Below are 21910 nucleotides of genomic sequence, written 5' to 3'. Positions count from 1 at the left end.
CTCAGACACATTATACTGACTCCGAGCCGACCAGTCCTTGATGTACCCATTAATGCCGAGCGTCAGGCAGGGACCAACAAGTACCATATTTTAACGTCTTTTGGTATGACGCGGTTGGGGATCGAACCCTCGACCTTCTGCTCTCCGGGCGGATGCTCTAACCACTACACCACGGAGGCAGTTTCAATAAGAAGACTGATTGGGTGATATCATACAGTGATGGTGTGGATTGTTACTCATTACAGGTGTGACGATACGGAAATATCACGATACGATATGTATCGCGATATCTTGGAATGATACGATTCGATTCGATGCATATCACGATATGCTATCTTTAGTTATTTTCTTTAAAAAAGTATATTTTGATAGCAAGTAACAGTGTAAATTTTTTCATAATTGTCAATTTCTAGTGAACATTAACAATTTTAATGTCAATGATACATATCACGATATGAACAAAAGTATCAATATATTTATCGTCAGATAAAGTATCACGATTATTGATACTACGATATATCGTCACAGCTCTATTACTCATACTATACTCATGGCCCTGGTTCAGTCATACTGGCAGAGGTGGTGACAGCTATATGAGAAACCAATGCCAGAAACCTTTGAACATAGAGTTGAATCCCAAATCCCAAATTGGTCATCTTACCCTGTTAGTGTCACCAATCAGTTATTTCATCAACCCTTGCAGATCCGGGTTAGAATTTGTCTTCAGCAGCCCATGCTTGTCGTAAGAGGTCACTAACGGGATCACGTGGCCAGGCTCGCTGACTTGGTTGACACATGTCATCGTATCTCAATTGCGTTGATCGATGCTCATGTTTTTGATCACTTGATTGTCGGGTCCAGACTCGATTTTTCGCAGCCTGCTGAAATATACTAGAATATTGATGAGCGCGGCATTAAACAACAAATAAACAATCAGTTATGGATCCATTTTGAGTATGTTTGCAGACTGCCATCTGATAGTATGAATATTGCTGACTGCTGCATTTACCAAAAGCACACACTAAGATTAAATGCAGTCTAAGTAAACTTAGGCTCAGTATTATTTGTTACACCTCTTTACTGAGTCTAACAAACCCTAGTAGAAGGTCGCATCCACTAACCTTTGAGCGACCTATGACCGTCCAATCAAACGCGAGATAGCCAAACATATTTAACCAATCAGACAACGATTACTTGTTAGGGTTTGGTGGGACTTACAAAATGGTTTGGAGATTTTCTCTTCCCCGGTCACTGGCACTGATCTATCAACAAACGAAAATCCGCATAAAAAACATTTGACCTGCAGTATATACGCTTAGGGGTTTCTAATGGCATGGTTACTATTAGCTTATATTTCTGCAAGATGACATCCTTGAATATGACAAAAAACGCTATTTTCAGCGACTGTTCACTCATTGAGTCCTCCATGTGTATCACTCGGAAGCGATCGTGCGGTAAATAGCATTCTGAATCGTTCAAGTTTTTGAGGTAAAGGTTCAAACGGTATGTGCGAATGTTATCTTTCGCGATTTAGTAAGCTGTGTTCTGACTGGTCAGTCCAAAAGGTTAGCTGACGCGACCTTCTACTAGGGTTTGTTAGACTCAGTATAGCAGTGTAACGAGTGAGTGAGTTTAGTTTTACGCCGCACTCAGCAATGTTCCAGCTATATGGCGGCGGTCTGTAAATAATCGAGTCTGGACCAGACAATCCAGTGATCAACACAGCATGAGCATCGATCTGTGCAATTGGGAACCAATGACATGTGTCAACCAAGTCAGCGAGCCTGAACACCCAATCCCGTTAGTCGCCTCTTACGACAAGCATGGGTTACTGAAGATCAAGCAGTGTAACGGATAATACTGAGTCTTTACTTAGACTGAGATTAAATGGTCAGACTCGGTTGATGGCATGTCATCTTGACCTGACTGTGGATCTTTGTTCATATAATGGATCATTTGTCTGGTCCAGGCTCGATTATTGACAGGCCACTGTTATCTAGCTGGGATATCACTGAAGCATGAACAAAAAACACACACACATGCAGATACACTGATGTAGTTTATAAACTGGCTGACCACAAGTTTTACGATTTCTCTTTGTTTTTTCACCTATCTGAAATTTCACAATATGGTACATTTCACAAAAACTGTGGAGCAATCATTTAAAATGTTAGATATACATGTTGTTCTTTTGTACAGTAATTTTATTTATGATGGTAAGAAATAAGATCTGCCACAAAAGCAAGGATCATGATTGATTTAATGAGGAAAAGAAAATCATTTTTTTAGAACTTGCAGGTAAAATGTCAGTAATTTGGTTAGGTACACATTGTTTTTGGTAGAAAGAGAGATGTTTCACATATCTCTTGTCAGTTAAGGAAATGTCAACAAAACTTACGTAAACTTTATATCCTAAAAACTGGGAATACCAGTGTAGGTTTTTATATCTGACCTTATACACGTGCAGATGGTGAGTGATAATTGGTGTAAAAGTGTTGACAGACCTTCACTGCTGAGAGTATTCACCCTCTCATTATAAGTTATTTTCTTCTGTCTGAACACAGAACTTGAGACTAGATTAGATTCTGGCATCGACTGAAATAGAGAACGAGAGGACACAGGCAAACATACTTACACTCAACTGTTGATTGCTCCTCTGTGGATGTTGTCGCTTCTTTCAGAAGTTTTAGGAGATGGTTCGCCTCTTTTGCAAGTTTTATGAGATGGTATTCGCTTCTTTCATGAATTTAAGAGATGTGTCGCTTCTTTCATTGGTTTTATGAGATGGTATTCGCTTTTTTCATAAGTTTATGACATGTGTCGCTTCTTTCATGAGTTTTATGAGATTGTATTCGCTTCTTTCATGAGTTTTATGAGATACAATTTTTATTTCATTGCGCTGATTTGGTATGTACGGTACGAGTCACTATATTGGACAAAAAGTGAAGGCATAAATCATGCTTTCTCAGATGTCTTGAGGTTCTATCAAAAACACAGACTCAGAAGTTAGATAAGCAGAATTGTTTGGGATTTAGTTGGAAGATGTTTAAAGGTACTCAGTAACGTTTAGTTTTTGTGTCAGAGTACTTGATAAATCAGCTGAAAGCAGGTTAATTCCAGAAATATCCCAGCCTGCACTTAGTGAAGGTTGTGGGTGTTTACAAAAAGGTATCCCCATTGTTTCAGCAAACAAAGGAGTGTCTGCAACTCGTAAACATGGCACAGAAGGTGATGCACCAGAATGATGTAATCAGTGTGAAAGAAAATATAGCATGCAGCACACTTCTGTGAAGTATTTGGTCGGCAAGAGAATGTTGGTGTACAGCATTTTGGATAGAAGCTGAGTACTACACACAAGATAGAGACGATAGGAATGTCAGCTAATTAAATTTGACAGAAAGTTTTGTGTCCAAACCCTGATAACTTGAATGGGACTGTTTTGAAGGGAGGTAACTCTTTCTGACTTACGGACCCCCATCTCTTCTGCAAGACCTTTTTCTCAAAACAGCTGATCTACAATGAAAAGATCTCTTCAGAGCCTCCTTCAAAGCCTATAAGTTGATGTGATGGGTTGCGGTGTCTAATCAGGTGGATTTGTTAATGAAATTGATGGTTTATGTGTTAACAGCTCATTCATTCACAGGCTGATGCAACAAATCCTATAAATAAATATAGCATGTTTACTGGCAGTAAAAAGGGTATTATCAAAGGAAATAGACCAAAATCCTTTGACCAGACAGCTAATGGTACCACTGACTGATTCCTCCACCATAAAGTGAACTTCAAAGCTGACAGTACAATCTGACAATTATCCTCTGGGATACAAATGGAAATTTATGTCATTTTTTTTCAAATGAATTTCAGTGATCAATCATGATCACACTGAGGTGACAAAGGGAGAAATGTCGTACACGTCTCAAGTAGTCGTGATTAGTTGTAATTCAAGAAAAGGAGATGTGTGTTGTAAAAAATTGGTCCTGTTCGCATTGAATGGCTTATGAGGGTGGTTCTGTCTGATGTAACTTTGATGTTTGAAGATTTAGGCTGGATTATTGTTTAGACAGGTTGTTGATCAATACCGTGAAGGACAGGGTTTATTTCGTATTTCTGTCATTTTCTTTGGTAAGCTGGCCTACCATAGGTGGTAACAAACAAGATCTTTGATAGTTAGCTCTGACGAATATATTTTTTAAACCTACAGAAACTTGGTAGTGATGCAAGAAGGCAAAGTCCAGAAATGAAATGATATTTCTTTTCAAACTGTTTTGAAATATTTTAACAGAAAGAATCGAAGAAACATGTTTGATAAGGCACATGTTCAGTCCAACACACTTTCACTTTGACCTCTTTTGGCTCTCCCCACTGAAAGTGAACTGAGCTGATGTCATGTCTGCGGTGTGTCTGGTTGTGAGTCTGGTTGTGTGTCTGGTTGTGAGTCTGGTTATGTGTTTAGTTGTGAGTCTGGTTGTGTGTCTGGTTGTGAGTCTGGTTGTGAGTCTGGTTGTGTGTCTGGTTGTGAGTCTGGTTGTGAGTCTGGTTGTGTGTCTGGTTGCGAGTCTGGTTGTGTGTCTGGTTGTGTGTCTGTGTTTATTTCATGTTTCCTCATAAACTACTACACCTCTGGAGCTGAAACTTGTATAAACCATAACACTTCATGTATAATCAGTGTCACTCACTGTCAAACACTTAAGCTCTCAACATATCACAATACACATTTCAATATGGGAAGCATCCTCGATAATCTCCAGGGTATACGTTCTGATACATCTCCACTATACCCTGGATGCATCTACGGCTCGAGCCGATGATTTTTTTACCTCCTTTTGCTGGCTACGCATTCTCACAGCAGCAAATCAGATAAGCCGCCATTACAACCAAGCTTGCCAGTGTCAACAAAGATAGTGGTTGAAGCCGTGAAAGTTTGCTCGCAGTGCGACTCAGATTTAGGGGGAAATCGTACAGACAAATTGACAGGTCTGAAATCTTAAAAAAAATATATGCAAGAACTCCTTCTACCTCTTTCAGAGTACCTCTGCAACAATATATCGTTGTGTTGCCAAGTTTAATTGGTTAGATAATTTAAAAAATGAAAGTGAGTTGTGATTGGTACGCTTAACTTCCCAGCGTAGACACCTGATTGGATAAAAAGCCAACCAGATGCATCTAGGGTATAGTGGAGATTTATTGGAAGCAGATTCACAATATATCTGCCAATACACAACCCTATAAATCATGATCCTAGTTGTGGTGGTTTTAAATTCAATATGAAGCGCCGATCAACTCAACTGTTATTTCTGTTCTTTTTTTGTTTTGTTTGAGCTGTGGATCTTCCCTATTAATTGTTTTTCGAGCCTTGCTGAAACTTTCATCACAATTCATCAAGCTACAAAGAATATTTACAATGTGTAAAACCCATTTCTGGTCTCCCCCACTGTGGTATTAGTGGAATATTGCTAAACACGGCGTAAAAGTAAACTCACTCACTCATAGAGGCAACTAACAGGATAGTGTGGTCAGGATCGCTGACTTTGTCGTGTCATCTTTTCCCGATTTCGCAGATCGATGATCATGACGTCGATCAGTCACTGGATTGTCTGGCATTAGACAATACACAAGCAAACCAGTTATGTAAACTGTTGTTGATTTTAGTGTAGGGATGCCCGAAGTTTTAAGGAGAATTGAAAAGTTTCAGTTTGTATGAAATCACTCATTTTCATAAAGTTTGATGTCTCTCATGGATAGAGACTTTGGCTGCAAAGTTTACTTCAGTTCTGTTGGCCTTTGTGGTAATTTTCTTGAAGATATGGTACTGTGGACAATAAGCTTGGCAATGCATTTTTTTATGTTGCTTTTTTTTATCTATACTGTGTTTTTATCTATATTGTGACTTTGCGAATGCATGTATTGGAAGAACAATTGAATGACCATCATTTATCCAACTTCTTATGATTTTTCTGAAGGATCACATGTAATGCAAAATTCAACTTTGCAGATTCTGATACCTTTCGGAATGGACTTACAGTAACAAATGATCAAAAATGCCAATTCAACTTATAAAGTTGAAAAATAACGCGATGAAAACACACACACACACACACACACACACACACACAAACGATTCACTAATTTCACCCCAGCGCTGGGTGAAAAGTGGTTTCAACAGCTGTGCTGCGCTTAAATGCTTATAATTTTGTTTATTTGTTTTTTCACAATCAGCACTGTATATTATATGTCATGAATAAGTGATAATTGTGTTTTAATCATGTTTTTCTTTTTTGTTGCCTGTGACCTTTAACATTTTTCACTTTACGACAGCAATTTGACTTCATTTCAAGAAATTCTTGATCTTTCTTACCACAAATTACCTCAAAAATGGGAAATGAATGGGAAAATATTGTTATTGTTTATTTCTGCGCAGAATGCCCAGACCCATAAGTACCACACCCGAGAAGCTTTCATGGAGGACGTAGAGTTGATCTACACCAACAGCATGGCATACAATGGTGCCGACAGCCCGTTCACTGGCACTGCCAGGAAACTGATGACCATATGTAAGGAGGCTCTAGATGAGGTGGGTTCTTCATGGTACTCGGAAGTGTTTTGGTGTGGATGTGAGGACAAAGGATGGGGTAGGGGCAGATACTAGAATGAGGTGGGAATAGGGAAACTGAAGGATGAGGATGCTTATTGGGATTTAGGTGTTGAATGTGAAAGATGGTTCTGAAGTTGGTAATGAATAGGTAGGGGAGAGTGGAGGGGTTGGGAATGTTGGTATTGAATGGGGTGTGGGGAGGGGTGTGTAGAGGGGCTGGGATGATGGTAGTGCATGGGGTGGGGTGTGTAGAGGGATTGGGAATGTAGTGGAATGGTAGTGAGTGGGGTGGGGGTGTGTAGAGGGGCTGGGAATGTTGGTATTGAATGGGGTGTGTGTGTAGGGGTGTGTAGAGGGGCTGGGAATGTTGGTATTGAATGGGATGGGGTGTGGAGGGTGTGTAGAGGGGTGGGAATGTTGGTATTGAATGGGGTGTGGTGTGTGTGGAGGGTGTGTAGAGGGGCTGGGGATGATAGTAGTGAATGGGGTGTGGTGTGTGGAGGGTGTGTAGAGGGGCTGGGAATGTTGGTAGTGCATGGGGTGGGGTGTGTAGAGGGGCTGGGGGATGATGGTAGTGAATGGGGTGGGGGGGTGTGTAGAGGGGCTGGGAATGTTGGTATTGAATGGGGTGTGGTGTGTGTAGAGGGGTGGGAATGTTGGTATTGAATGGGGTGGGGTGTGGTGAGGGGTGTGTAGAGGGGCTGGGGATGATAGTAGTGAATGGAGTGTGGAGGTGTGTGTGGAGGGTGTGTAGGTGTGTAGAGGGGCTGGGAATGTTGGTAGTGCATGGGGTGGGGGTGTGTAGAGGGCTGGGGATGATGGTAGTGAATGGGGGGAATGGGGTGGGTGTGTAGAGGGCTGGGAATGTTGGTATTGCATGGGGTGTAGAGGGGGGTGTGTAGAGGGGCTGGGGGATGATGAGTAGTGAATGGGGTGGGGTGTGTAGAGAGGGGCTGGGAATGTTGGTGAATGGGGTGGGTGTGTGGAGGGTGTGTAGAGGGGGCTGGGGATGATGGTAGTGAATGGGGTGTAGAGGGGCTGGGGAATGTTGGTATTGAATGGGGTGGGGATGATGGTAGAGGGGCTGGGGATGATAGTAGTGAATGGGGAGGTGAATGTGTGGAGGGGTGGGGGTGTTGGTAGTGAATGGGGTGGGATGTGTAGAGGTGGGAATGTTGGTGAATAGGGAGGAATGGGGGTGGGGATGTTGGTAAAAGCATGGGTGGGGATTTGGATATTGCTTTGGGTGGTAGAAAGGAGGAGTGGGGATGTTAACTGTAAATGGGGTGGGGAGTGGGGTGGGGATGTTGCTGCTCAATGGGGTGGGGAGAATGGAGGGGGTGGGGATGTAGACAGTGAAGAGTGATGGAGAGTGGGGATGTTGGTAGTGATGGGGGATGGGGAGAAATAAGGTGATGTGGTTTCAAAATTATTAAGGCAGGGATGGGAAAATAGATGAGAAAATTGTTAAGTTGCTAATGTAATTATCTTACAATGCTGATGATTTCTGTGAAATTTGGATTACTAATATGGTGGGATTTGTAGTATGATTTGTGAGTAATGGCTTATGTTTAAGTGTAATATTTTTCTGTGAAAAGGAGGAGCACCTGCCGCAGCTTGAAAATGATATCGCAGCATCAAAGGAAGCCGCACTGGATGCAGCCGAGACTGACAGCGTGATGACAGGCACGTCGCTCAAGACAGATGAAAACAGTATGCTGGGTAATTTGGAAATGACATTTTCATGAAATATTACAAAAGTGTCATTTCCATCTGTCACCGATTGGCTTCACTCCAGCTGAAATACTTCATATTCTGAGTGATTTACAATCCACAGATATCATGTTGATCATTGAATAGGTCAATAATGAAACATCAGGAGTAAATGATTTCTGTTTGTATGTTTCTGTATTATGCTGGTAGTTAAAGCTATCCTATTGGACACACCCGTGAAGATGTGGGTTAGAATTGGTCCTCAGTAACCATATTGGTCGTAAGAGGCGGTCAGGCTCGCTGACTTGGTTGACACATGTCATCAGTGTTGATCACTGGATTATCTGGTCCAGACTAGATTTTGTACAGACTGCTGCTATATAGCTGGAATACTGCTGAGTGCGGCGTAAAACAACAAATCAACCAACCTACCAGACTTGTATCCACAGAATGTATCCACAGTTCTACAAACCTCTAACATCCAGCAAAGATGTTGATGGGTAGTTACAATGTGTGGGGGCGGTGGGGTAGCCTAGTGGTTAAAGTGTTGGCTTGTCACGCCGAAGACCCGGGTTCGATTCCCCACATGGGTACAATGTGTGAAGCCCATTTCTGGTGTCCTCCGCCGTAATATTGCTGGAATATTGCTAACAGCAGCGTAAAACCATACTCACTCACTACAATGTGCAAGTTTTTGGAGTTCATGTCATTGTTGCTCATTCTATCAACCACTAGTTTACCTGGCCTATTCATGAGTATTTTATCTATTTTATACTTATTATTTAGCTGTGTAAATGAGTAGCTGTGTAGAATGAAAGTAACATATTTTGTTTCCTCTGAGTGACGTTTATGTTATTGTTGCAGGTGGAGACGAGAGCTTTGATGACATGTTCTTAGGGGTAGACGAAGAAGGCTTACCCATCACTAAAGGGGGCAGGTCACTGGATGGAACCCCCAGCAAGAGGAAGAAGGTGGGTCCCATCACCTCTTTCAGGTCGTTGTGGCACAGTAGCTGTATGGATAGCTGCTGGAGGTTAGAGAGTTTGTCTTTGTGTAGATATTTGGATTGGTGGGACCTCATGGCAGGGAATGGAGGTTGCTGGAGGTTTGAAGATGGGTAGGTGAAAGCTTGGGGGATCTGGTGAGTGATCACATGTTGCTGAAGGGTAAAGGTTTGTCCTTCAACTTGTGTCGGTATTTGGAACCTTGTGACATGATGACAGGGGATGGGAGCTTGCTGGAGGTTAGAGGGTGGCTCTCTGATAGCTTGGGGGATCTGGTGAGTGATCACATGTTGCTGAAGGGTAGTATGACTGTGCAGATCATTGTGACATGATGACAGGGGATGGGAAGTTGCTGGAGGTTAGAGGGTGGCTCTCTGATAGCTTGGGGGATCTGGTGAGTGATCACATGTTGCTGAAGGGTAGTATGACTGTGCAGATCATTGTGACATGATGACAGGGGATGGAAGTTGCTGGAGGTTAGAGGGTGGCTCTCTGATAGCTTGGGGATCTGGGTGAGTGATCACATATTGCTGAAGGGTAGTATGACTGTGCAGATCATTGTGACATGATGACAGGGGATGGGAAGTTGCTGGAGGTTAGAGGGTGCCTCTCTGATAGCTTGGGGGATCTGGTGAGTGATCACATGTTGCTGAAGGGTAGTATGACTGTGCAGATCATTGTGACATGATGACAGGGGATGGGAAGTTGCTGGAGGTTAGAGGGTGCCTCTCTGATAGCTTAGGGGATCTGGTGTGTGATCACATATTGCTGAAGGGTAGTATGACTGTGCAGATCATTGTGACATGATGACAGGGGATGGGAAGTTGCTGGAGGTTAGAGGGTGGCTCTCTGATAGCTTGGGGGATCTGGTGAGTGATCACATGTTGCTGAAGGGTAGAGGTTTGTCCTTCAACTTGTGTCGGTATTTGGAAGCTTGTGACATGATGACAGGGGATGGGAGGTTGCTGGAGGTTAGTGGGTGGCTCTCTGATAGCTTAGGGGATCTGATTTGTGATCACATGTTGCTGAAGGGTAGTGTGACTGTGTGCAGATCATTGTGACATGATGACAGGGGATGGGAGGTTGCTGGAGGTTAGAGGGTGGCTCTCTGATAGCTTGGGGGATCTGGTGAGTGATCACATGTTGCTGAAGGGTAGTGTGACTGTGTGCAGATCATTGTGACCAATGGGCTGGATGGCAGATTGCTGGTCCTCTGTCACCTTGCATAGGTTCCTGGAAACAGACATGTGTTATTTGAAAATGCATGCTCAATAATTCTAAGAATTTCAAGCCCTAAATTAATGTTTGTATCTTGCACATAGATGTTGACATAAAGTCGAACCTCTTTGTGTCAAATTGTGGGGACCTGGAAAATAGTTTGAGTTAACCATTTATGCTTACATGGGACACCCAAATGAGTTTAAAACCAAGCTTATATTCATTAGAGGCATTATAGAAATGAAGTGGTTCCTATTGCAAAATTTCAATTTACCGTATATTACCGTAGATAAGCCGACCCCATAGATAAGCCGACCCCCAAACTTGACCCTTAAAATCCGTGTCAAAATGGTATGTTTTGTACATAAGCCGATCCCCGTGATGGGGTCCTAATCACGACAAACACAGACCACAGACAACCGGCAGTTACCGATCATTATTTGTGTAGGCTTTTTGTATTTTTCATTTTACTTTTTTGAGCCATGTATTTGTGGCAGAGGAATACAATAAAGCAGTGTTGGGTAGTATACTACGAAAGAAGTTAAGCTCACCCATGATTTTCCATATGGTTATAGTTAATGACTTTTTGAGAAATATATGTTGACATATGTTCAGTAACGTCCATTGAAAAATGCCCATGGTTAGCATCACAGGTTACATTGTGTGTGTAACCAGAACTGTATGACTTTTTTTGCCCTTAGTTTTTTGTATATGTCTGTGTTCATGTTTGTTAGCATTCTTTGTCTTATACGTTGAGGGGACATCATCCGATTCTCTGCATGGCTTTCTGTTGCTATTGCATGGCCATCTGTTCTGTACCATTGTTGATATTCCAAGCAACACATAAGGGCTCGATTTAGTGCTTTGTTACTTCCACTGGTGCAACCCAAAATTACAGAGTGCAACCTAGTTATTAGTCTAACTTGCACCAGGTGCAAGTCAATTTTTGAGTGGGTAAAATTCTGAATAAAACATCTAAATAATTCAGTAGCATATTTCTGATGTTACATATTGCAATAAAAACAGTGCAACTGGAATTTGACTGGTGCAACTAGGTTTTTATCTTAGGTTGCACCTTGTGCAAGTGGGTAAACATCTCTTAAATCGAACCCTGCGTGACATTTACCCGTCAACTTCATCTCACTTCAAACAGTTTTCTGATATTACATATTGCAATAAAATCAGTGCAACTGGAATTTGACTGGTGCAACAAGGTTTTTATCTTAGGTTGCACCTTGTGCAAGTGGGTTAACATCTCTTAAATCGAGCCCTGCGTGACATTTACCCGTCAACTTCATCTCACTTCAAACATCGATGCCTCATATTGCAGGGGCGGATGTTTAACTCAGCACTGTGATCACGTCTCATCTGTATTACTAATGTACCGGTACACTGAATGCTTCTTGTGTTATCCTTGTACTACTGGCTTAAAGACCTGGGAGAAAGTCCATATTAGTCTGTGTATTAATTTGGGTATCAGCTGTTTGTTTTTTATTTGATCAGACATCACGGGCAGACCATGGAATGTGACTTGTTCAGTTCTCAAATATCCTTTTTCTTCTTGAGAAACTATTGGTTTGGCATTTAGAACTGAACACTACCTTGGCCCAGTTTTACAAAAATGATCGTTGATCTGTAACTGTCGCAATGTTCAAAATGGTTGTGCTGACTGAGTTTAGTTTTATGCTGCTTTTAGGTATATTCCAGCAATATCACGGTGGGGGACACCAGAAATGTGATAGTCATTGTGGGGGGGTGGGTAGCCTAGTGGTTAAAGTGTTGGCTTGTCACGACGAATAGCGATTCCCCACATGGGTACAATGTGTGAAGCCCATTACTGGTGTCGCCTGCCATGATATTGCTGGAATATTGCTAAAAGCGACATAAAACTAAACTTACTCACTCATTGCTCATAGATCCTTTGTGGAATGGGCCAAGGAACAAAGAAGCTGCTTGTAACATTGTCATCAGGAATCAAATATTAGCTTGAGTTTGAGCTGAGTTTTGACCTATTCTGGACATATATGATTAAGCAAGGATTATGATTGGCCTGTATCAAAAAGAAATGTTAGCATAATCTCTCAGGGTAATATGGTCTAAAAAAATTCAGGATAGAAATTTGGGGTCCATACATGTTGCTGAAACACTGCTCATTCTAATGTTATAAATATTGGATTATAGTCTTATCTTGGTGACCTTGCATGGAAAGAGTGTTGAAAAGTAATCAATTATTTTTGTGCTGTTTTGAAATGGGATCAGATGTTCCTTGATTCAGGTTAAAATCTTGGAAATGGAATCCTAACTTATGTAATAATAACTAGATGTATATGAATGTTGATTGGTCTCAACTCAGTGCAAATGTGTAGAGAACATCCTGATGACAATAGTGGATGAGGACATCCAGTAGGTGATGTACTATCTCAGTTGTCCAGGTGGTCCGTGATGTGTTAGTCTGTGTGTTGTGGGAGTGTCACGCTGGGCAGTCGGTGTTGTTGTTATGTTGTAGGGGGCCGCGCATGACGACTCTGACTTGGACTTTGTTGACATTGAGGGTGACGATGATAATGCTGTTGATATGAGATATGATCACCCCAGCACTAGTCAGTTGGTAAGTTCTAGATGCTGATGACAGAAAGAAGCTTCTTCGTCAACACACATGGTGGCCGGAGAACAGGCATTGTTGAGTAGAGTTGAAGATAAAAACAACCACAGTGTGGCTGAAATCAATGCAATATTTTGAACCTATACCTGTCGAATATAACAAAGTTAAACATCAACTGAAATTTCAACTGAATATTAACAGTTATTTTTGGAAACACACTCAAGAAATATTCTGTTGATAATTACTTGTTTTGGCCGATGGAAGATTTGCATATTTCAGGAATTTGTTTTCTGAGATATAATCCAAAAATATCTCACAATCAGACATACCAGAACTAATCAATATTTCATTTGAATAACTAATTTAAGAAGCCAGTTGTCCCAGATATTCCTTATTGTCCCAATATGTGTTTGAATCTGTGGAGAAATAGCATAAGGACCTTTGTATAAGAAGGATTAATTTTGAACAGACATATTTTCTCTACATCGGGGAGATGCCTCTTGTTTGTGCAGTACCCCATGTGCGTGTGCTTGTTTCATTTGAGAACTGAAATGGGAATCACAAACTGGCTGCTCAGTACAAGTTAAAAGCTGTTGATCATTGTTTCTGGTTCTTGACTCAATGATATTGATGAACTATTATAAGTTTGGGCAGTATCTTATTCCAATTCTGTTTTTGCAGATGTTGGGCTTTACCCATTTTCAATTTTTCTCTCTTTGCCAAAATGTGGCACTCAAATTGAACTCAAATATTCCGTGTGGACAGTGAAAAGAGATGTATAATGTGTTTTGTGTGATTTGTCGTAAATTGTCAAAATGTGTTAACGGTTTGCTGTCGATATGCTTCTCTTTGCAGTATTATAATTTTTTCAAGCTATTTCGTTCATGCTAAGGTCTGGTTAGCTTTGCATATGTCCTTAGTTTTCCAGTGTGTTATGTCTCATTCATGATGAACATCTTTAACCATCCACTCCATATTGTACACCGTTTTGTCCTGTTCCAATGGCACAATGCTAAAATGTGCCATCCTGTCAGGTTACCTGGCAACTGGACAAGAATTTGTGTTGAAACTTTGCCTACACAAAGTACACCAAGTTGTTGTCCGCACAAAAATGTCATTATCAGCCCGGTTACCCTGTTCTTTCTTGATTAAACCATGGCCAAATTTCTTTAATGCAGCAGTGGTTTTGATTTGTTGTTGAATTAAAGATCATTAGCGAGAGATTTTTACCACTCTTCCAGAATGAAGCTTTAGAGGTAATGGTTCTTGGGTGTTCATGAAATAGAATGGAGATATCATTGTGCTGGATAATTAAGGGTGCTTTGCATAACACACACTGTGTACATGCTTTGCTTTACTTGTACATTTGATCCTAATTTTGAAGGCTGTCCTCAAGCCTCTCAATGAGAACTTGTCTATGTTGTGCTGTGTATATCTTGTGGGTGTAGGATTTGTATTTCCAAGGTTAAAGTTTCTAACAATATCCCATACTTTGTTTCTGTAACAGAGTCAACTGGACAGTTCTAACGCAGAGAATGACGAGTACCTGGCCCGGGAACTGCAAGGTGCAGACTTTGATGAGGACCAGGAAGAGGACATTCTGGGTGAGTGGGAACACGTTTGTCTGCTTTGGGAGACCGCTAAAAGCATCAGGGCTTAATTAACAGCTTACTCACTTGAGGTGACTTTTAGCCTACCAGGAACATTGATGCAGGCAGGCAACACCTTAGTCTCTACTTAGGTAAGCAATGAAGATCCTGATTAGAATTGATCTTCAGTAACCCTTGCTTGTTGTAAGAGGCAAGTAATGGGATCGGGTGGTCAGGGTTGCTGACTTGGTTGACACATGTCATCATATCCCAATTGCGTAGATTGATGCTCCTGCTGTTGATCACTGGATTGTCTGGTCCAGACTCGACTATTTACAGACTGCCGTCATATAGCTGGAACATTGCTGAGTCCGGTGTTAAACAACTAACAAACCAAACTTAAGGTAACTAAGTCACCCAGGAATGTTGTTGTCAAGAACCACACAGGGCACCTCCAGGACTGTCAGGATGGCCTTAGCAGAGATGCCAACCCATACCATTTTATCGTATTTGTTAAGAAAAACAACACAAAATATGCGACTACAATTGCAGTAAAAATATACGTTTTTTTCTAAAAGTACATTAAATTAAATTATCAAGTAGCATACGTACCTTACACAATAAATTTCAACCACATTTTATTCAGTATGAAGCTATATGTGGATACTTACTACTGATTTAGGTGAGTACAGTGTTAATAAGATCTTAGAATATCTAAAACATTTTTATTAAATCTGAAAATTCTTTGGAAAAGTTAATACTATTTTTGGCCAAAAAATACTAATTTCTGCATCAGGTTTTGGCCAAAATACTAATTGGGCTAAATTAGGGTTGGCATCTCTGCCTTAGTCCTCTTCAAGAGTCGACAGGACAGTCCTGAGCTACATGGTCTGTGAACATGATACATGTCCAAGACAGAAGAGATTCCCTTTACCCATGTTGTCAGCGATGAATATAATGTGCTTTATCTCTAAAATTTGAAGGCATGTGACAGTTTTGACTTCATAGATCCAGATTGTCCTCTTTTCCACAAGGACTATTCCCTGTAGTACATGGCTGTCATTATCTGTATACATGCTGTAGATATCCTGGACATCCTTGTGTATTTGGGAAGGTCATGATGATGAGTGTGGGACTGATGCCCGTGTTCTGTTCCAGGCAAGCTGAGTGAGAGTGATGGTGATGATGAGCCAGGGGAGAACTCCATGGAGGTGTCACAGTACTTTGCCCAGAGTGAGGAGGCCCAGGACTATGATGCAATGCAGCCAGGCTACTACCAGGTCTGTAGAGGCAGAAAAATTCAGTTCCGCTAGATGTTTCTCTGGCATCCAGTAACTGTGTATCCTTAGCCTGTCAAGTAATCAAATCCAGTTTCTATCCCACCTATCCAGTAATCAATCCATTTTTCTAACCCACCTGTCCAGTAATCAATCCAGTCTTCTAACCCCACCTGTCCAGTAATCAATCCAGTCTTCTACCCCACCTGTCCAGTAATCAAACCAGCCTTCTACCCCACCTGTCCAGTAATCAAGCCAGTCTTCTACCCCACCTGTCAAGTAATCAATCCAGTCTTCTATCCCAACCTGTCCAGTAATCAATCCAATTTTCTATCCCACCTTTCCAGTAATCAATCCAGTCTTCTATCCCACCATCCAGTAATCAATCCAGTCTTCTATCCCACCTTCCAGTAATCAATCCAGTCGTCTATCCCACCTGACCAGTAATAAATTCAGTCTTATATCCATCCTGTCCATATCAACTCTTATCATTCATCTTGAGTTTTCCTTTTCTGAAATCTGAACTCCCAGATTGTGGAGACAGAATATGCTTTTAATGTAAATAGCTTTGATGCATTCTATTCAATGTTGTCTCTTCCTTTGTCAGGCTGGGAACAGTACAATGGAGGGCCAGCCAATGGACATGGGTTATGATGATGAAAACAGTTTTGACCCGACTGAGTTCTTTATGAGTAGTTCCCTGGCTCAGGCCCAGGTGCAGGTACAACAAGGGATGCCTACAGACATCAACCGCGACCTTCAAGTGTCAGAGTCTGATGATGATGAAGCACCACACATACCTGCTGGCAACCAAGATGAAGGATTCGATCTGGATTTCTTCTGAAGGCAAAATCTGTGGTTTCATAAGGACACTAAACAGCTTACCTTCACAAGACACAGAAATCAGTTACCTTCTCAAGATATGTGTTTTGTTCTTTTGAAGATTCTGGGTGTAGTGTTTTCGCAAATGTAATAGTGGGTTTTCTTCTCAACATGCAAAGAGGGTTGCCATCTTGAGATACAAAGAGGGTTATCTTAGTAAGTTTGATTCTTATGAAATCACAAATCTAAAGTTTGGTGTCGTATCGTAAGATAAAAAGCGGGTTATTTAATGAAGACACAAGGTGGATTGGCTTCAAAGTTGGTGTTCTTCTTTAGACACAAATTGAGTTGTTTATCTGAAGACAAAGTGGGTTATCTTCTGAAGAGCCAAATTGGACTCGCTGGTTTTGCTGGGCATTTCTGTCGCAACAAATGAAGTGAATTGAAGCAGAAGAATCACTCCAAGGGCAACTGATGTGGTCAAGCGGTCCAACAATGTCTTATGTGCCACCATTCGACTCTTGTGTGGAAGTAAATTGGGGCAATTAAGACAAAACTGAATTTTGACAGCATCTGAAGGGAGACAACTGCTGAGACAGTTGGACTCAACAGTATGCAAATCGCATACATAATTTAATGACAGTGTGAGCAAAGTGAGTTATGTGCGTGTATACCCGTACTGGACAAGGATCTGACGTTGAGGATCCAGTATACCATACAGACGGGAGCAGTGAACATGTGTGAACTTCTTTAAGTTTTACTGCTAGTTCATTGTACCATCAACCAAAGGCGGTAGAAGTTATTGTGTTGTGGAGATATACAATATTCTTATGATGTTACAACTGATGCACAAAGCAAGCTGTACTTGACCTGCTAGTAGAAATGGCTGTAGATTCTGGTTTCAAGTGCTAAAAGGGTTTCAATCATGAAAAGACGTATGGCCAATGTATGGCATGGAATGATATGTTTTGTATCACCATATGCTTCATGATAAATTGTGAGTGACTTGATCCAATTGTGACTGGCTGTTAGACAAAGGATGTACGACAGGATGTGTGACTGAGTATGGACGATGGATGTATGACTGAGTATGGATTGTATGATGGATTCTGTATGACTGAGTATGGATTGTATGATGGATTCTGTATGACTGAGTATGGATTGTATGACTGTTTCTTTATGACTTGCTGTATGATTAATGGTGTACGGCAGTCTGTATGACTATTGATTATTTGACTGATTCTGTATGACAGGTGCTATGTGTATGGATTATATGACTGATTCTGCATGACTGGCTGTATGACTGATGGTGTATGACTGTATGACAGGCTGCATGACAAACCATGAGTATTGGTTAATGTATTTCCAAAGGTGCAGCTTGAGGATGTTGACAAGACTCCTGAAGCTTGGGTCTCCTGCTGGTCGGTGAGAACTCTCATTGTATATAGTTCAACAGATCATTTCTTGTATTGTATCTAGTTAGTGGGTCAGCTCTCATTGTCCATTGTTTACCAGATCAGCTCTCCCGTTGTACATATAAGCTGTTTGACTGACATGGTTTAACAGATCAGTTCTGACACAGTGCTCACATTAGACATAGTTTATCAGAAAGCTGTCACACTGTATATAAACTGCTGATATGTTGCACTATTAAAAGGAAACTTCAAAACGTGTATATCATCAGATTTGTCATACGCTGTACAAATTATTCGTTCTCATGTTTTGCACTCTCCACAGGTATCCCATTCTATGACTGTTATAGAGGGTAAATGGTTTTTTCACAGGTAAACCTCTGTGTTACAGTTAAAATGCATGTATTACTAATATTTTTTGTTCATTCTTGGTTACCAGCATGAATACACTGGTTCATGTGCGACACTGAAAGACCTTCATTTATGACTTTCTCTCCTTTAGAAGTGGAGGTGGTGGGGTAGCCTAATGGTTAAAGTGTTCGCTCAGGCCAAAGACCCAAGTTCAATTCCCCATATGGGTACAGTGTATGACGCCCATATCTGGTGTTACTGTCCATGATAATGCTGGAATATTGCTAAAAGTTGTGTATAACCTTATTCACTTGCCTTTGGAAGTGCAAGGGTGACCCAGTCATCTAAAGTATGAGATGTGGAGTTGTGTCCCTTAATCCTGCCAGGATCTGCTAAGCATGGTTGGAAAACCAGATTTTGTTTGTCAGCATTATACCTGTAATTAGGGATATTGAGTCATAAACTTATATTACCTGCATCTCTGTGGTTTTACAATTTCACTGAAATTCTATTCATATCAGTGTAAAACCAAAATTTCACTCATTTTATATTGTGAGATTCATCCTCATGCAGTTCACAACTGCACATGCATCTAATTTCTTTTGTTCCCACACAGTTGCTCAACTCAAAATTTAATTCACATTGTAATACACTGAAATTGATGATTAAACTTATGTCATATTTGAAGAGTTCATCCTCAACTGCAATCATGTTTTCTAATGTGCATAGCTTATATAGGAATGCATTGGCAAACAATCACTGGTTGTGTACATACTGGTTGGTAATCATGATACTGATCTGGGATCACATACCACCCCCAGTTTGGTGATTAGGTCTCACTTTGTCTTTGTATTGTCATAGGAGTCATTCATATGCTGACATGGTTCTGTACCGTATAATTTCTATTATAACCAAATGAATCTTTAGCTTTAGTTTTGAATGACTAACACATGTTAGACAACTTTTATTTTATGTTTGAAATGGTTTGAGTTCAAATTAAAAATAAATTCATATATGTCTGCATGAAGAATGGGTTATTGAATCACAAGCAAAGAGGTCAATACATTGAAAGATGTTCCAGATTAGCCAGCTCCAAGTGTGATTCAATGTCATGACAAGCCTTCTTTGCTGAAGAAACGTTTCGTCATCATGATCAAATTGTGGTGAAACTTGGATGTCACATCTAATGTATATTGGCTTACCGATTCCCAAAATGCCCTTTCAGGCTGATACTGTAGAGAAGTCATCCTGTCACCCAAGAGGGGGATTAAGCAGCTGATTAGTTTGCTGGAATATGTTCACTGGAACATGGTTTCTCATGTCCCAAGATTCATGTTGAGAAGATTCTTCAAATGTTCTGTACATTCATATCAGACATTGTTCTATGATTATTGTCAGTGATGGGTTGTATGTTGAGATATCATGTTGGATCCTTTGATCACCCAGACAGTAAGGTTTGTATTATGATCCTCTGTTACATGGTGTGTTGATTTAATTGTTTTATTTCTATTTCAATCCTCATTATTCTAAATATCACTTGTGCTTTCGTGGGTCCATTGCCTGTTGCAAAACTTGTACACATTTGTTGGTCTTGGTTCACATATTTTGGTCAGGGCAGGCATGAGAAAAAATTGTGATATATTTCATTGCTGAAATGGGAATTTCAGACTTGGATGTAATACAGAGACAGCTCTTGGGTATCATATTGTTTCTACTTCCATGATTTTATGGGTCAAGGGGTCCATACAGTGATTAATGATAGTAAAAATACCTTTTCCTCAATGTGATTTTATTTCATAGCATTCAGTTTTGATAATTCAGTATTGAAAATAGCATCAAATCATGATTTATTTACCTGCTTTTGCATCTCACTACCAGAGGTAGTTTGTGTAAGAGAGTAATCTATACCGAAACATGGCTGAAATTCATGCTTATGATTTGTCACAATCACACTGTATCGTGTTGTGCAGATGGAATATGTTTGTCTAAAAGTAATCTAATAAATTATTTATAAGTACATCACAGATGTCTGTTTTATATATCCACAAAATGCCAGCTGAACTTGTTCTCCTATCCTTGATTTCTTTCAGTATAAAAACTGCCACAATGGATGAAGCAGAGTTTTATCCCTGTTCTGCTGCTATCTGCTGGAAGAAACGTTTGATAGCCAATTCCAAGAAGTTGATGAACGCAAATTACGGATAACAACTTTTTTTGGTGACTATTAATGTGACTTTTCCATATAGATCCTTTTACCATTGTCAAGTAAGACCTGCTTAAAATCTGTTTTGAAATGATATGAGGATCTATACAGGCACGGGGTGTTAGGGTAGCCTAGTGGTTAATGTGTTTGCTGGTCACGCTGAAGACCCAGGTTCGATTCCCCACATGGGTACAATGTGTGAAGCCCATTTCTGGTGTCCACCGGCGTCATATTGCATAAAGCTGCATCAAACTAAACTCACTCACTATACTGACTCATGGTTTGTCATCCATAAAAGTTATTTGCTGGATAAAGAACATCTTCTCTTATAATTATAATCAGTCAGCACTAACCCTTTGTCTGAAGGTTTCGATGTGTTGAAGGTGGATGGCACAAAATATCACACTTATGTTGATTATTGAAGTTATGGTATCCCTGATAATAGACACATGAAAGCAGTAGCACCATAGTCACCATTGTATGCACAACATTGATAATGTATGCATATATCCTGAAGTATAAAGATTCTGTAAAGATAAAGTAACCTTGAGTGTTCAGTTCCAAGGAGAATAACAATCGTTCACTTCCAAGTCCAATTTATGTTGTGTTGACTGTCATCGAAGTAAAGGTACCGTCCTCAGTGGTGCCACCAGAACTTATACACACCAGAAATGGCTAGCGTTACCAAGTATTCCCATTATGTGTATATGTAGTTGGATTTACCTCGACATCCTGGGATTCCAGCACCTTCACACCCTTTGAACCCTTTGGTTCATTCGTTGTCCCCTACCGTGCTATTGCTGGAATATTGCAGAAGGCGGCGTAAACACACTCAGTCCTTGCCTCGGATGCCAGCTCCTTCGGTTCATTCTGGTGTCCTCCGCCGTGATACTGCTGGAATATTGCGTAAAATACTGCTGGAAGATTGCGTAAAACAAAACTCGCTAACTCATTCTTTAGGTTGACCTAGCCAGCTTCAGATGGCGGCTCCTTCGGTTCACAAAGCCAACCACCGAGGACAGACACTTCGGTTCATCTTGACAGTCCAAAGTTGCAATACCCGTTCCCCTCAAGAAGTCGAGGGCGGTGGGGTAGCCTAGTGGTTAAAGCGTTAGCTCGTCACGCCG

The 21910-nt window shown here is 40.8% G+C and overlaps 1 protein-coding gene across 1 annotated transcript in view; it reads left to right on the top strand.

Moving 5' to 3' along the window:
* LOC124280377 (transcription initiation factor TFIID subunit 1-like) overlaps positions 1 to 20599 on the top strand; it is an 86015-nt gene extending 65416 nt beyond the window's left edge. Inside the window, 7 exon segments of the mRNA XM_046716285.1 lie at positions 6419 to 6571; positions 8191 to 8314; positions 9170 to 9276; positions 13034 to 13135; positions 14637 to 14733; positions 15877 to 15998; positions 16603 to 20599. Of these exon segments, the coding sequence (XP_046572241.1) occupies positions 6419 to 6571; positions 8191 to 8314; positions 9170 to 9276; positions 13034 to 13135; positions 14637 to 14733; positions 15877 to 15998; positions 16603 to 16839 (942 nt within the window). The 3' untranslated portion in view covers positions 16840 to 20599.
* The last annotated feature ends 1311 nt before the right edge of the window (positions 20600 to 21910 follow it).

The sequence above is a fragment of the Haliotis rubra genome, unplaced genomic scaffold (genome assembly GCF_003918875.1).
Source record: "Haliotis rubra isolate DU_JTF1 unplaced genomic scaffold, ASM391887v1 Scf266, whole genome shotgun sequence".
Taxonomy (NCBI): Eukaryota; Metazoa; Mollusca; class Gastropoda; order Lepetellida; family Haliotidae; genus Haliotis; species Haliotis rubra.
This window is presented reverse-complemented; position numbering and strand designations above follow the sequence as displayed.